Below are 17,969 nucleotides of genomic sequence, written 5' to 3'. Positions count from 1 at the left end.
GCTTTATGCAGCCATGGCTCAAGTAGAATGAGTTGTCTGTGAACCAGAAGGTCGGTGGTTCAATCCTCTGCTCCTCTAGTCTGCATTCCAAAGTGTTCTTGAACTCAACCCTGAATTACACCTGCTGAATCGTGGGTGATAGAAGAAGAGCTCTATATGGAAGGGCTGTACCAATGTGTATGTGAACAGCTGAATGCAAGTGTTTAGACCATATGACCATTTATAATATTTATTTTATAGACCCATGATTTTACCACTGACCCCACCTCCCACAGCTTGCTTTAGAATCAAACCTGTTTCAGGAACAGTATCGACACTGAGCTCTGTCCTCTGCCCTTCTGAATGTTTTCTCCCACTTCCACCTGTGCCTGTGTAACCTCACATCCTCAAAACCCTGCAGGTTTACACTCCCTGTCAACCTTAGCGACGCTGACAGGAAACCATTGAGTTAGACGATGTCGGCTTGTCTCGAGCTGCATCAGCCTGGAAATGATCTTTCTGCACCATTAGCTCTGCTGACACACTTGACTTCATCTAATTCCCTGACATTAGAGATTGACCAGAACAGATAACATCTGATGTCTTTGTGTTATTAATTGCGGATTACCTTACGCGGCCCTACTGTTGACTCATTTGAATCCACTCTAATATTATTTCTTATCGCTTTGTGATTTATTACTGGCTGGTTCTGGCCGTCGGCATTAGGTTGATTCTTTCAGGTTCACTATCGATTTACATATTCATGAGAAGAGGGTTCACTGCAACCCCCAGATGAAGCTGGCAGATGCTCCTTTGATACAAGAAAGTGTTTTAATTAGAGTAAATTAGCTATTTTTGACATTTAAACCTCGGAGGATGGTTAACAAGATACTTATCTGTGATATATTAAGTAACACACAGTTAATTTAAACCCTCAATATCTTAAACTAGTGTCAAAGGTTAAAAAATGACTTTGCAACTTGTTAGTTAATGATGACAGAATTAAGTACAGCTACACAGGGCTGTTGTGTGATAGGGTCGAACACCTGTGTGATTCAAATATACGCCACTTATTCTGAAGGGCCACGAGCGAGCTGAGGCTGATCCCAGATGACATTGGTCAATTTAAAGTTGCCCTTTATCCGAACCTCATTGTCTCTGGATTGACAGATTAAAGTGGAGGAACCAGAGAAAAAAACAAAGACATAAGGTGAACATGCAAACTCCTCACAAAAAGGCCATGGCTGCCTGACAAGTTCGATCCATAGACTGAATGTAAAGATAAAAGCCCAAACATCCAGATCACTCATGAACCCAGCCTCCTCCATGTTGGTGCATAGGACATGGGCCAAACTAAAATGTCAAAGCAACCAGACTAATTTTTCTCGAAGATGGTTTGTGTTATTTCATGGAGTGAAACGTTATGATTGATAACTGAGACTGACTTGCAATTGGTCAAAATTGTATATTGACGGGACCTCAATTACATGGCTCCACACCTCGATCACCAGTCCACAGACTCTGGCTGTAAAATGACAGAACCCGTAACTTGGATATTTCACCTTCATGTTTGTACAAGTAAGTTGTACAAGGAAGTTGAGATTCATTATCCATCTTAATATACAGTAAATAGTTTAAACTCAAAAATGACTTGTGAGGTGTAACATCCTGTCACCCATGAAATGATTTAAATTTATCAAGAATTAAGAATTAAGAAGAATTAAGAATTAAGATGATTATACATTTATTTTAAGTTTACATCAACAAACACTGTGTTGCACAAGGTTTTCTGTGCAACTGTGCATCTCCAGTTCATATTTAATACATTTTCAAGCAGAAAATAATCTGACTGAACCCCATCACACAGAACACAGAGACAGTCATTATTATGCATCATCTTGCTCTGATTTTCCTAATTAGATAAACATTGTTTGGTGCAGCAATGTAATTAACAAGTCATAATTTCTGCTATTTCAGTTTACACCAAAGTCTGATTTTACTATTTTCCACCACAGTCTCCTGCAAACACATCAAGGTTTTATGACAGAATGGTCCCAACATTTCTCCAAACTGATATTAAACCAATGCAGGTTGGATGTAATTGAATCACAGCCCACTAAACAAAGTAATTCGACAATCAAATAATGCATGCAAACTGGGTTACTGGGTGAAATCACATCACTTCAGTGTGACTAATAAGTATTGTTTGTATGCAAATGTGTCCACTGCCAAGCTGGCTTTTACCTGTTTCCTGTGCAAGTTCTTTCTCGTTCGTTTGACCAGGATCATATTCAGAGACAGAAACACTGAGGGATTTGATCTGAAGTAAATATGTATTGTGCAGGGATGAATAGCTTTGAACAAGAAGTAATTTAAAATATTCTACAACACAAATCAAAAGTGAGGACTAATTTAGCCACAGAGATGGAGAAGAATGTGTTTTGCAAAAAAATCTACCTGTAACCTTAAGATACAGTTTGCATTCAGAGACTGTGCCACTGTGTATCTGCAGAAACAACTTTAAAGCTAAAGTGTTGCATTGTCGGAGCTGCACCAAAGATTAAGGACATAAAATTCATAGATATTTACCCACCAACTTAAGATGTAGTGGATGCTGACACAGCCAAAGGAATGAAAAAGAGATGCTTTTCTTTTTTCACTGTAACTGTAAAAACTTATGTTCAGATACAGGTGGAGTCTTCAGAGAGACAGTTACATCAGCTCAGATAATAAACCCCTGGGTCTCATTTGAATGCACAGTGAGCAAACAGTCCACCTCAAATTATAACAACGGTTTGTTGTTGTTGTGTGTGTGTGTGTGTTTTCTTTTTTAAATCCTCTTCATCCAAAACAGAATAGAAGCACTATTTAGAGCAATGTAAATCAGATCAGCCTGCAATCCCAAATTGCAAGTTGGAGGAGTTATACACCTCATCGCCTCCATCCTCCTTTAAATTTACCTTGACGCTGAACAACACAGAAAATGTATTTCATATATCAACACAAAATGTTTTCAGGCAGGGATGCTTTGCTATCGCTGAACTTTCTCGAGGCATTCAATCTCGCTTCTCAACTCATGGAAAATAATCAGAACTTTGCTTTACTGGTAGATTATGAAGAAAATATAGACCAACATTTTTACAAATGCAACTGTAAACTGCCCATTGATTTTACCAAAGCGGTGCAGAGCAGAGTGAGAACATTAACCCATCGGAATGGGGAGCAGGGTGAGGAAACCTCTATTTCATTTCAATTTGATATTAAGAGAGAATAAATTCAACAAAATAAAATGGGATTCTTTCTACAGACGAACATGTTTTTATCTGACCACAGACAAGAAAAGAAATTGAAATTGAAAATGGGTGTACTGACTGAAAGTGGGTTTGAGAGCTTACTGGCATAAAATGTGTCCGACTGATATTGAGAAAAACATTTCTCAACAAACATTTCCCCGGACATCTAATGTTCATTTAATATTCTTAATTTATTAATTGAAGCTCATTTACTTTAGCACAAATGAAGAATACAGTTATTCATTTATCTAGCATTACAGTTTCAGAAAGAAAGCTGCAACCAGCATCACCACAGGCCAAACAAACAGTCCCATTCCAAACAGGGAGGTCACTGCAGTGGTGTAATAATGAGTATGAACTGAAACTTCACTCAATTACCATTTAAACGAACTCAAACTCACATCTACAAGTAGAAATATGTATATTCAGAACCATGTAAGGTAAAATATTCCAAGTATCTTTATATATATATATATATATATATATACATATATACTATTAACACATAGATGGATCCGGAAACTCATTTTGAGGACACAACAGGGAACATCTTTGTGACCATCAAAACTTTCGAGGTTGTGAAAAATGAGCTGCACCAGTAAAAAAAACAAGGCGTATGTCCCACAGTTCAAAAAGTGCTGACAAATATCCATATTCTCTCACACTCAGTTGTTAAGCTCTCAAACATTTAAAGACTCTCAAACAGAATCCAACATGCTGACAGACTCACATCCACCCACAAATCTTTTCAACCAATTGATGAAATATTTATTCAGATGACTGATAGCTGGGCTCTTGTCTGAGTCATGTGGTCACCCGCCTTACATTTGGCACCCGACTGCGACTACTTGTGTCTGATAGGAAAAACCGCAGAGCAAAACAACTGCTTTCAGTAGCAAATTTCACAGTGGTGTTATAACCATAGCATGATCAGACACACTTTTCTTTTGAGACAGAAACAGAGACAAACGTTAACAGGGGTTACAACTTTATTTATAGTTAGTCAGCAGTCTGGATTTACCTTTTTTCTATTTGAAATGAAGTAAAAAATTACATTCACCAGATATTTTCACTTCAAGCTGTTTCAAATGCCCACACATCCACCTTTTCCACAGAATGCAATACAGAAAAGAGGCTACAGCAATGCTGTTAAAGCAATAACTGATATTTCCTGTTTATTAAAGCTGGAGTCCTCACTTTTAAAGGACAAGTGAGGACTTTCATACAGCCAGTACTGAACTCATTTCAGTGTTTCACAAGGACAATCCCAGACACAGCTGGTCAGTGATAGATTCACAGACTGTTTCAGACTTCAGTTGTTAACTGGACAGAACAACCTGCAGAACATTGTGGAACATTTTGGCTTCATGGCAGACTGTATCTCAGTTGGGTCCATAGTTACACTTATGTTCTCTTTTACGTTACAAACCGGCTAAGGGGTACTGGACATTTTTGAGAGGGGTCCTGCAGTTAATAATGTAGCTGCCCTATGTACAGTATTTAGAAGAAGAAGAAGAAGTAGATTTACTTTTATTGTCATGTTTTACACTTTTTACATGCATACACGAAATTATTCTCTGCATTTAACCCATCCAGTTGGCACCCGTCGAAACACGCACATGCATAGAAACACACATAGACAGATGCCATGTACACACATATACTGGAGCGGGGGGCTGCCGCTGTCCGTGCCCGGGGAGCAGATGTTGGGGGAGGGGGGCGGTGCCTTGCTCAAGGGCACCTCGGTCGTGGCGAGGAGATGAGCTGCCACCCCACCGGCTGTCAGTTCATCAATTTTTCTTGAACAGCGGGAGCGGGGATCGAACCGCCAACCTTCCGGTTATTGGACGACCTGCTCTGCCGCTGAGCGGTTTAAAAGCCAGTTGGCTATTAAAGAAGTTTAAACTGGCATTGTCGTCCTTGGAGCCCTGCACTCTTTGTAGTTTTATTATAATGTCCAAAGGTTAGCGCAGGAAAATAGAAATTCCATCAGTTTACATCTATCTCGTACAGGGTTCAATCTTGAGTCAGTATTTTTCCAGGATGAAAGAATCCCCATCAGGAAGGATGTTAGGGGCTCGTACTGCATGGCAGACGATTTTTTTTTTCTTTTGTAATGCACACAAATTAAACGCCATGGCTTCTTTTAATTTTTACAACCATTGAGGGTGATAGTTTGGAGTAGCTTGTTTCTGAGGTTGGGCGTACGCCTTGTAATATGGACTCAAGGGGAAATGCTCAGATGACTTAAACAAAGCACTTTTTCTCTGCTTCACCCCTCTTCAATTCTCTGAGTTCCTTTGAAACCGAGCAGTGGTACCTAGATGTAGAGACACAGGCAGAGGCAGATACATAGAGACGTGCATGAGAGAGACAGAAAACGTCTGAGATTTGTGAGTATGGTCTTGGAGCTGTATGAAACATCGTGAAGCAGAAGGTTATGTGTCTATCATTTTTTCACTCAGGGGATTTCGTCTTCCCTTGTTGCTTCTGTTGAGTTATAACAGTTTTATACTGTTCACTTTGAAGGAAATGTAAGGTTTAGTTTTAAAGAAATTAACATATACACACAGCTTTTTTAATACTCAGCTTAAAAAGATTAGATACTATTTAAATATTTTATTTGGTTCACAATAATATACACATCAACCCTTTATGATAAATTTTAGCCCAGTACTCCGACAAATAATATTTAAGATACCAAAATACACAGTTGTCTGTATTCAGTTTTGTTTGTCAGTCATCACAGGTCTGAATATTTTACAAATATTGAGGAGTTTAATTTTTGCACACACACAAAATATAAAGTAAAGTAATAAAATGGTTGGACTTTTATTAAGTTTTACAGACACATAGAAGTTTATCCCTCTGAACAAGTATTGTTCCCTAAAGAGCAGTGAGCAAAAACATCTGTAAAGAAAATGGAGGTCAGAAAAGTACACAACAGTGACCACTGGAAACCCATCTGGTCTCTGAAGAGAGCTGCAGCAGCCTTCTCCTTTTGTTCATGGCTGCTTCCAGTGAACTCCCAGGGTAACACTATGTCGAGGTCAGGAGACCGACACGGCAACACCCCAGTGAGATGAAGTGCAACACTTGAGGGATGAAAGTTTTCATCTCGTCGTCTTGTCTTGAGTTTCATTCTGCTCATTCATAGTTTTCAATCATTCGGTGCAGTTTTATTTTAGTTTTGCATACATGGTAATTCTGCTGCTGACTCATCCACGTTGTATAAGGAGCTCTTGGCTCAGGCGGACGCTCTTCATCGCCATAAGCAGCAACTCATCTTGGTGATGGGAAAGTTAACCCCGACCCATCCCATCGTTGGTAACGAGTCAGCTCGACAGCTGTTCGGTCCACCTCCACCTCCTCCAGCTGCTCTGGCGCCTCCTTCTTCACAGCTTTTTGCTTCTTTAGAGCATTTTTCTCCTCAAGAACAAAGCTCTGATGAGACTGGTGTCTTCAAACTCCAACTTGCCCTCAGTGTCCCTGCTCCATGGTTGAGCCAAACGATGGGGAACTGCTGAGTGGGAGAGGCAGTCACAAGGATTCTCCACCTCAGTAAGGCGGAGGCTTACTACTTTATTGAACTCCTGATGGCCGCAAAGACACACAAACACACACACTAGAGCTAGATTAGCTCCTGACTGAGGAGTGTCTGATCCAAGCCCTACAGGTATTACATATTAGTCTGTCTCACCCAAACCTGAATGAGTAGTGACTCAGCCCGACCTGAACCTTTAGCTTTTTCTGTCCGAACCCGACCTGAGCCAGACGCGCTGAGTTTCTTTTCCCTCTGTCCCTGAGTGCCATGCAATTCCTGTTACCATAGTGACAGCTTGTCTGCTTACCCTGGTAACACATGCGTGAGCAGACTGAGCATCGTAGCTGACCATCAAAAGACATCGTTCTGGGTCGATTGTTCTAACAAACACAACATTTCCCCCCATACAGAAAGCTACAGTTGCACAATGCTGAACACTAACAGTATGGATGGCTATTGTTCACCTAAATAACCCTAAATCACAAGCAGGGAATAGAAAAGCTGTTAACTTGACATCCACTGCAAAAGGAGTTGAAGCACGTTAAGTCGGCGAGCCAATTAGTATTTCAAACCTTAGATGTTTGCTGCTGAGTGATTGATCAGCAGACTTGACCAAACCAAACATCATATATATAGTTTGTTCTGTTTGAACACACACATCTGTCATCCCGAACCAGCTCTTAAAGAAAACAGAAACTTTACATTTCTTTTTTCTCAAAAGGTAACATCCAATTAGATTAGCCCCAGGAGGCTATGTGCCTCTGCAACTGCCCTGGATCAATTCCAACTCGCAGCCTTTTGCTGCATGTCGTCCCCCATTCTCTCTGCCCCCCCTTCACCACTAAACTCTCTCTGTCCTGACCAATAAAAGCCTAACATTTTTGTGCATGAATGTTTTAATTCAGCTGTGATGTCAGACCCTGCCACTCCACTTTCTCTCTGCCAGATTGTCGTTGTGCCATGTGCCTTTAACTTCCCACTGCTCTGTTCTTTAATCCTGATTGTGTTTTGACCTTGCCCATTTTCTATATTTTGCCTCAGCCCAACCCTTTGTACTTTGTTTGCCTGCTTAGCTTTTTGCATTCTTGTGTTTTTTTAAGTATAAAGACTATTTACAACTGCCTCCTGAATCATGCTCTCGGGTCCCTTTTCAGAGAACTGTGACAAAAAGAGGCTCTTACAGAATTGATGAAAGTCAGAGTAGAAAAACAAGAAAAAAAACTTTTCTTCAGTCAACACAAATGTCAAATTAGTTTACTTAGAAAACTGGCGTTTTTAAACCAACGAAATGTTCAGTCAGGTTTCAATTATCACAATTGCAGCTGGTTTCATCAGAAAAACTGACCCTTCCAGCACCTCCATCTAATTCCTGCATCTTAGAACACAAGTAATTCTAACTGTGCAGTGATGGCGGTGAATTGTTTTAATAATGCATTCATTGTGTTCTCTGGGCAGCCTGCAGCATTCTGCCTTCTTGTACCCACACTGCAAATTCATAAAATCTGCTCATTATGATTCTGCCACAAGTCCGACCGGATTCCTTGAAGCCATTAGAGGTTGTTGGAAATGGTTTGGGCCGGCCTCAACATCGACTGTAATGACAAGGACAGGGTGCTGGGGAGAATCAATGCTTCTCTGTGGCTCAAGAGTGAAACTGTAGCAGCGAGACTGCCCCCATTGAGTGTTGGACCGCTGTCTCTTTCAACCACTTAATTGATCAAGGTTTTATTTATCCTGTCACAAGACTTTAACCTAATTTGTTTTCAATTCACTCACAAAACACCTTCATTGAATAACCAGTCCACAGTATTACATTTAGTTTTTCCCCCTCTGCAGACACACTTGAGACACTGTGTCTGTGTTCATTTACATGTAGCAGGGGCACTTTTAATATTGTGTAATGAATTACCATATCAAACATAATCAGTATAATAATTATTGTTAGAACAAACAAACAAACAGACACACGTACACACTGGGGTGTTTTTCATTAGGAAAAAAAAAATCTCTTTTTGTATGTGTTTTAATACAGCAGTGGTGGCTGAGATGAATCCCTCTCCCTCTCTTCTCTCCGAACAAAGCAGAGGTTCATCCTGCATATCCTCTTTACCCTGCAACTATGTAAAAGATGTCCTTGTAATTGTGTGATGTTTTTTACTGCAATACCCACTGCATGCACTTCCATTACATTTCTGTCATAAAAAACCCTCCCCACTGTCGTCAACTTAAATGGAATGTCAATACTTAGTGTGCAGAATGGGGAGCGTGGAAATGGGCTTAACACTGGGACCTATAAACATAAAGTTTAACGCCGCCACCAAAGGAACGGCCAATCACAGCACAGCTTTGCAAATCAAAGAATGATAATCACAGATTTTCTCATCCAGCCATCTCAACAGCTTAGTATAAATAAGTTAGTAGCACACTCTTGTGTGCTCTCGTTTTCTAATCATAACCAATTTCCTTCCCTTCATTCCATTTTTCTTTGCATTGCACACTTTGCCCTTCTTTGCATCCAAACAAAATCACCCCACCACTGCTGTGCATTCATTTTATTGTTCAGTGATGGAGTCCAGGCAAATCAAAGTAGCCTAAAAAATAAAACTAGACTAGAAAGCAGTGATGCTTGTCAACATGGTGACAGGCACAGCGTTCTGGCCCATGAGGAGGACAACAACCATCTTCGAACTTGGCATTCATTTTGATCTCTGCTTTACACCTGTCAGGTTTGGTGACTGTATATCTGTCAAAGTTGTGATGCTATCTCAGTGACAATATCCGTCTGCAGACAGACAAACATCTGCCAAAGTACAAGCATCTCTGTACTAGTTTCTGCTACAGTAGGTATCTGTAAGACACACACTATTTTTACTTTCCCCACTTAGTGAGGACATAATATCATAATAACATAATTGATATAACACATTCCCTTGCCCCTTACCCTAAGCTAAACCTAATTCTAACCCTAAAACTAAGTCTAAACCCTCACTTAGTTTTCAAACCCATTAAAAAAGTGAGGACCAGTCCAAAAGTCCTCACTCTGTAGGGTCTATGCTTAAAATGGTCCTCACAAAGATATAAGTACAGGAGCACACACACACATACACACACTCACTCACAAGGTGACCAGACAACTGGCAGTGCTGTCGCGGATGCTAATCACATTATTGCCTATAACGTAGGGATTGGATTGGGGAATAAGAGACAATACGGTTCAGCTGATCTCCATCTGATGTCCAGAGGGAGATTCCCCACACAGGGGCCGTTTTATGGGCTCATTTGCATTAACACAGCTCCGACTGTAAGTCAGCGGGCTGCTAAGGCAGAGACAGCCGTGCCAGCACAGGGCGATTATTGCCATAATATATCAGCCCATACTGGGCAATTTCCAGAGGCAAGTCAGATGATGCTGTGATTGATTTTACTGTGCTGTAAGTGTTAACTATTAACACTACTATAAGTGAAATATGCTCATTGTTGTAGATCATCTGTTCACATGACTCCAGCTTCAACTTGTGAGAGTGATCTTTCAATCAATCTCCGAAAAAGTTTTTTTAATGTTAAAATGATCAAATTAAAATACTAATGGTGCTGATACATTGATGTAATTAGTCAGTAAATAAATACATATGCCCAAAGAGCTGCTAAATTAGTCACACTTTTTGTGCAAGTATTGTTTTTTTCCCTTGTTAGTCTTAGCACCATAGTCACAAGGTAAACATAATGTTTTTTACTCACACACACACACACACACACACACACACACATACACTTGTTGAAAAGGGAATGCTGTCTTGTGATGTCAGGGAAGAGTGCACACAGTGGTATCTCAGAGGTAATTAAACAGAACTAAAGGTCTGCTGTGACTGGGAAGGCTTGGCAGGGCTAGACCAATGGTAAAGCTAATTAAAGTGTGTTTTATCCCCCTAATGAAGCTCATTGTCTCAGCCCACGGTCTACAGACGAGTTCAGCGTGGCAACTTCACAAGTCTGCTGAGACTTTCATCAGACGGTTGTTGTTCTTACCTTCACATGTTGGTCATAAAGGTCATTTTACCCAGCCTACAGTTCAGCATGGGGTAACTTTAGAAAACTCATCCAATTAGGCAATAAGAAACATCAACAATTAGAAAATTACATCGACATCCACATGATAATACAGAGATGTGTTGTGAGTAGCACATACAAAAAGGTTTGTTTACTTGTGTTTCTTGGAGGAATTTGTCCTGGAGGTGCACATGACAATGATGAACCCAGCTGGGACTTGTTGACTTCAAAACTTTTATTGAAGTTTGCTTCTGGTCAGCAGTGCTGGAAAATGAGCGGAGAAGCAAGGACATGTTTTTCGGTTTATTTTAAGATCATGCGCGTCAGATATTATTACTGATATCGTCCGTTAACCTAGTTTTATTCTTACTGCGTCTTTTGTGCGATAGAAACACGCAGTGCATTTATCTGTGTTGTATTCGGGACACATTTATCCATTTGGTTGTGTTATTTTTGCACAACATATGTTTTGTTTTGTTTTTGTTCTTACATTTCTTTTATATTGTCAGTTTGCATGTGTTGAGGTTGAAGTGCATTGACCTCTTTGCACCATATTATTATAATTAAAAACAACACAAGTGGTTCATGATAAAGATAAACTTTAAACATGAACAGCTCCTGAACCATTGTAAGCCATACAACTTCAAATTAAACACTTATATTTGGTGCATATTTAATCCAAAGCAGCTACATTGAGTACAACTTCCTTAGGAGCAGGAGACAGATCAAGTACTTTAGGTTTGAATCTTTTACATTTCATGTGCTCCATCTTCATCCCCCAGAAATTAATCACCTGCAGTTAAAGTAAATTGCAAACTCTTGGCCGTAAACATTGTTGATATGTGCTATCCCTGGGATGGCTGCCTTCCCAGTGTGTGCTGTCTCTTGCCCAGAGAATCCTGGAATTGTTTCCAAACCCTCACTAACCCTGCAAAGATACAGGTATAGACATTGTAGATGTTTACTGATAGATTTGAGCTTGTATTGCTCAGCCAGTCACATAAAACGCATCCTATCTAAAGATGTGGAGTTAATTTGAATTCATTTTTGGGTGTTAGCCAATCTATTGGAGGGGAAAGTAACATATTTAATTTGAATATGTATGTGTTTGTTGTGTGAATGATCGACACCCAGCAAAGGTTGTCCACCGGGACGTGTGAAATGAGAACGCTTGATGTGTCAGCCCCCTCTGAAGATGCCAGGAAATGACTGTTGGATGCCCCTTGCTGCTGTAAAACTATCCCTGCTGTCCACCACCAGTCCAGAGAGGCTCTAATATCATTTAACCTGTTCCTAAATTAAACAACACAGTTAACGAATGTGTTACTCTACCTCTGTACGTCGTCTTGTGCAATTTTAATGCGCCCTACATTTACTTGTCATGATGCTGCATCTTGCACACAAAGAGATCAGTTTCTTCTTGGGAGGTCCAGACAGTTGTGATGTAACTGGAAATGTGGGTCTTCCAGTCCCACCCACATCAAATAAAATGTATCCCTCAACTCTTTTCCACGGCCGAGTGGTTGTGTAACATGCCCCAAGCCACAAAATGACCAAGAGGCAGTGAGCATAGACTCTTTATTATTACGCACTTCTGGTTTAATTTCTGTCTCAGTTTGGCATCCATTTGTAACGCAACCACCCCCACAACACTGCAAATTACTGGAGTTTCAGTGTGAGACTCTCCATTAGTCATGCCACCTTCAGTCTCTTCAGCCTCTCAACTGGTTCAATTACATTGAATACCAAATAAATTTTCTCCAAAACAGACCAAATCAGCTCCTGTAAACACAGTGGACAGAACATTACACTTTATCTGACAGTACAAATTAAGACGCCCAAATATTTAGATTTCATTGTTAATCTCAGGTAAATGAAGAAGAAACGTGTGCACCACCAAACTGCACCAAAGAGATAAAATGGCTCCTCGATGCCTCCATAACTCGATCTGTTTATCTGTTGCAGCGACATTTGGATCCAAAATGTTGGACCCTGTATGAAAACCTCATGTCCTCCGCAAGCGCTCGATCAATCTTAATATCTTGTTTCATTCATGCACCTTATTTTTGTTGTCAGTGTTGACAAGTATCACATACTGCAACCAAGGATTTACAACGATGACTCTGACTTTGCAGAGTGAAAAATGATCAATTATAATTTGCCAACTTTCACTTCCCTCTCTCTGTCACTTTTCACACTGGTGATAAATGACTAGATACTAATAAATAATCTCACATTCTGGGCAGTTTATGGAGAAGGACTGCTATTAATTAGACTGACAGACAAGTGGAATATATTATGCATAATGCAATATTTTTCTCGTCTTTCTTCAGTTTGTGTGGGAAACTTGGTCTTCACACATTTTAGGAATACAATGTTGATTTAAACACATTCATTCACATGTATAAAACACACTTTAATAGCTACATTTTCAATACAACTATTGTTATACATAACCATAATAATAATACATAATCAGAAATTGTGCTGTATTGAAAACGATTTTAAACTTTTGAAAGAGACCTGAAACTCTTCATTTAAAGAGAGGGGATTTATTTCACCAAAAATGTCAAAATATAAGGGAATGAACAATTAAGTAGTTGTTAACATATAAGCTGGCTGATCTGAACACTTGTAAACGATGGGGGGGAGGAACAAAATAGATAACAAGTATAACTTATACAAAGAAACTTTTCAAAGACTCATGTTAACTCATCTAAAGTTTAGTATTGCCCTTAAAGTCGCAGAGACTGATTTTGACTATCACTCAGTTATATGATTGTTGAAGGAGTTCATACATTCTCACCCAGAGTTTTATATATATATATATATATATATTTAGAGAGAGAGAGTTATATGTGATAGTTTAACGTCAACTATAAGTCCTTAGAGCTAAAAGAAAGTTTGACATTGGCTTTTACAGTGTTGCCAAAAGACAGTACTGCTGTAGGGACAGGTCAATTTGTTGTGTAAAATCAATGTTACAAAGTGCAACTTGATTTAATCTATCAAGGTATGTCTGGGTTTGGGTCCAAACCATTTGCAAATAAATGGATAGGTAAATGTAAAAGCTTCATTGCATTATACAGATGAAGCAAGAAAATATGCCCGTCAAATACTTTCTTTTTATTTTTGAAAATTTCTGGTATTTCATAAAATAACATACTCCACATTTGTCTGTACTATATTGAGGTGTTTATCCACCTTCATTACAAATATTTAGGCGTTATACTCATTTGTAAACAACTCAAAGTATACGACTTCAAGGTACAACTTCACAACAGCCACACTATGATGCCTATATGCTGTAGGTTTATAGTAAAGTACTGAAGGTTTGAGGCATATCTGTGTACAGGTTAGTCACTACATTGTAGTTGTGTTTGTTTGCTAACCAGTTCGTCACATTCATATTTGAGAACAACATTGCAAATTAAAATGCATCTTTCATTTGCACTTTTTACGAGAAACCTGACTTATAAAAGGCTCAACTCAGAAAGGGGGGGTAATTCTTAATGAGGAAAATATCTGTTGCTGGCAAAGACGCACTTTAGTCAATAAATGAGCTTCTGTTTGTTTGTGTTTGACACTTTATACTTTGCACTCACAAAATGTTGTATTGATTCTCTGGTTAATCTTCAAGCGGCTTCGATCATTTTGAACATGCTGTGATTATGTCTGTCGTGCCCTTTCATCAACAAAAGTAACTGTAGCTTGTGGTGTGATGTGTCCCATTAGAACTGTACACTTAAATTCTTCTCACATATGTTTTACCTTGGGTAACCAGAAGTAATTTTGGCTGTAACTGCACGCTGAAATATATTTGTGACTTTTTGATAAGTCGTAAAAATTGACTGATGACATTATTAATTATATTAATATTCTGTGGAGTTAATTGTTAAGAGGTGATCCTGTCCTTTCTGCCTCCATTGTACAGTATATTGCTTTCCATACAAATCTATGCATAGGCCACTCATATATATATAAATATATATACATATATAATTGTTGAATGAAAATGTATGTAAATTGAAAACTTCTCTGACTTTATATTCAAAGTGTGTGTGTGTCTATGTGTGTGTGTGTGGTGGTGAGGTTGGTTTGCTGTTTATTTGTTTATCTGCCTGTGTGTGAGTCAGGTGACAGAAACTGTTTCGTGCCAATGACAGCAGACAATCTTCAAATCCCTTGGTATTGCTAAATAAAGCTGCATGAAGTTAATACATTGGTTGCCAAATCGTAAACAGACGGGAAAAAAAAGAATAAATGCACGTGAGTCGACTATTTTTTGGGAGACAGAGAAATGTCTTAAGTAAGCAGGTCTGGCCATCAATATGGCCTTTGCTGATAACAAACACATTCTATAGCGCTGCAGCCCAGATAACCCATTCCCTCCTTCCCCCTGTTTCTGCTTCTTGCTGTTGTTGGTCATCTGGAAGTCAGTTAAAGACAGTGATTTATGCCTGGGGCTTCATGCAGCATAGCCTCATTACACACAGCCATTTTGAGAATCAGCAGATAATTACAGTATACATCATAGACCTCATGGGGCACAGCACATTCAGCCCATTCCACTGGCCTGTCATTTAGGCCATAAGGCCTCAGGAATGGAAAACAGGATCCCAACGTCATTTTGAATATAATTTGCTCTTAAATGTAAATGAATTCTTGTTGAAAATTCATTGTAGGATGTTTAATTGACATTTTTAATTGCCCTACAGTGAATAGTCTTAGGTAATGATTTCTTGCTAATGTTATATCTTTATTACTGATCGAGGCAGATGGACGCCCACTTCTGTACAGCTCGAGGTTTCTACCTGTGAGAAAGAGGTTTTCCTCTCTACTGCTCAAACTGAATGTTGGGTCTAATAATACTGCAAAGACTATGGTCTAGATCTGCCCTACATGACAAATGCTGTGAGATAACTGTAATGATCTGGTGCTATATAAATAAAATGGATTGCAGTTGTCTTATCTTGACATCGTTAAAGAAAAACACACTAGAATCATGCTATATCAAAAATAATTCTGCCACAAATAATAAATTGGATTTCACATTGTGTTTAATTTTATTTGCACTGGTGTGAACCATTTTGGGTTTGTGGGCTCTGTGAACTAATACGTTTCCGTCCATAACTATTTGTATAAATGGCAATCCAACCGAAGCTAAGCAGGCGATTCTAACTGAATTTTTTTCCCCAACTTCTCCATGAAGGGAACATTAACTCGTGCCCGAACTGAACTGAACCCTGAATATCTGGACCTTCGTCCACGAGCTGAGCTGAACCCTGAATACTGGACCCCTTGCACCCCTTTAGTGAGTACTACTGGTTTCTCACTAAATAATCACCATAGATTCACTTATCACAAGTCATTATTTTTAATAACCTCAAATTATTTTGTACTTCAGCATTCCCCGCAATGGCATGTTAAGCTCAATTATGAATTATTAGATTCAGTATCATTTTCTCATTTATGATTTATCCATGCTCATGCATGCTCCCGTGTGAGACTGCACCCAAACAGACTCTGCTTTTTTCACATTTTCTCCCTCTCCGTACAATGTTTAAGTATTTTTGCCTCTTAGTTACTGTGACATATTGTACTTACAACATCATTAAATTCACGGCCTAATGCGATGCTAATATTCATGCCATTTTTACTTGAGTAATACGTATTTGTCTCATTACCTCCATGCTTAGGAAACAGCGTTTGATAGTCATCTGGGGGTTGGAGGAGGTTTGCTTGTGTTGTTGTGCTTGCATACTGGCGAATGTTAATGATGTCAGTTTTTCTTACTCTCTGTTATAAACTGCACTATATCAACATGGGGAGGCTTTCTTGTAAACTGGGAGTCTCAATATATTCTGCCTCCATTGTAAACCACAATTTGTTTTCTGCCATCTCCTTACTCAACATGTGTATTAGGCAGTGGTGATAGGAGAGTATTATCTATCTATCTATCTATCTATCTATCTATCTATCTATCTATCTATCTATCTATCTATCTATCTATCTATCTGTCTGTCTGTCTGTCTGTCTGTCTGTCTATCTATCTAAGTATCTATCTATCTAGATCAGCTCTAATAATAAAACAGGCGACTATAGTTTTAATGTTATGGCTGATCAAAATAAAAATTTTATTGGTGTTTGCTTGAAGTTACTTTTCACATCTGCTCATGTCGTCCAGCGTCTCACTTTGGTGGTTTCTTATATTGTTTATATTTGTGCTGAATGTCTTTTCAACAGTTATAGTGATCACTGAGTACAGAGCTGAGAAATATTGAACCAGCTATAAAGACTAAACTTGGGTCATAGTGGCTGATCTGTGCAGTGTTTACACACAGTGGTTCTGCATTTAGAAACCAACTAGGATTTGTCCTGGCGGGCCAGAGGACCGTCCTGCATCAGAGTGCGCTGCATGCATGTTCTGGGACTCAGCTCAGTGGCCTCTGACAACCACCTTGATTAACGCACATTAACTAGAGTAATGCTAACATAGTGTGCAAACTAACACCATCTCCTAACACTATCTTTCTGTCAGAAGGTTTCACATTTTGAATCTGTGTATCCATTCTTCATTATTCCATTATGTGCATGGTGTGTTTTTCAAGCAAATTTGATATTGCACATATTTTGTAATTGTATGAACTACAGCTGAATAATTGTGGCAGAACTGATAAAACCAAATACACTGAACAACACTTTGTGGCTTAGAAATGTAAATATACTGTAGAATAGCTCAGTGTTTACGTTAAAGGAGAGACAACTATTTGTTTTATAAATCATCATCTATCATATCTGTGCCTAATAGCTGTCTCAGTTTTCATTGCATTAAAAATTTAACACCTGTTGTGCTCCCTTGGGTTCACGATCAGCAAATGGGGAAAGCAAACAAGACAGGGATATAGACACGGTGTAAACACAGGGAAGCCAAGTCCCCCTTACCCAAACTCCCTTGGGCTGGGATCGGATTCCCTGCACAGTGTTATGCACTAAATTAAAGTGGCTACAGTCATCACAACAGGTAAACTATTAAATAAATCCCTGAACATGACACTATATCGTTGTAAAACTCACTGATAGCTGTACAAAGCTGTTATTTCTAT

The 17,969-nt window shown here is 39.1% G+C and overlaps 1 protein-coding gene across 4 annotated transcripts in view; it reads left to right on the top strand.

Moving 5' to 3' along the window:
- LOC109625137 (protocadherin-9) overlaps positions 1 to 17,969 on the top strand; it is a 190,366-nt gene that overhangs the window by 39,531 nt on the left and 132,866 nt on the right. For 2 of the 4 annotated variants that reach the window (XM_069525608.1, XM_069525603.1), the window contains exon 3: positions 16,076 to 16,177. The exons of the other annotated variants lie outside the window; for them this stretch is intronic. In XM_069525608.1, the coding sequence (XP_069381709.1) occupies positions 16,076 to 16,177 (102 nt within the window). The remainder of the gene's footprint in view (positions 1 to 16,075; positions 16,178 to 17,969) is intronic. 4 annotated transcript variants of the gene reach the window in all.

Source organism: Paralichthys olivaceus, chromosome 1 (assembly GCF_024713975.1).
Source record: "Paralichthys olivaceus isolate ysfri-2021 chromosome 1, ASM2471397v2, whole genome shotgun sequence".
Lineage (NCBI taxonomy): Eukaryota > Metazoa > Chordata > Actinopteri > Pleuronectiformes > Paralichthyidae > Paralichthys > Paralichthys olivaceus.
This window is presented reverse-complemented; position numbering and strand designations above follow the sequence as displayed.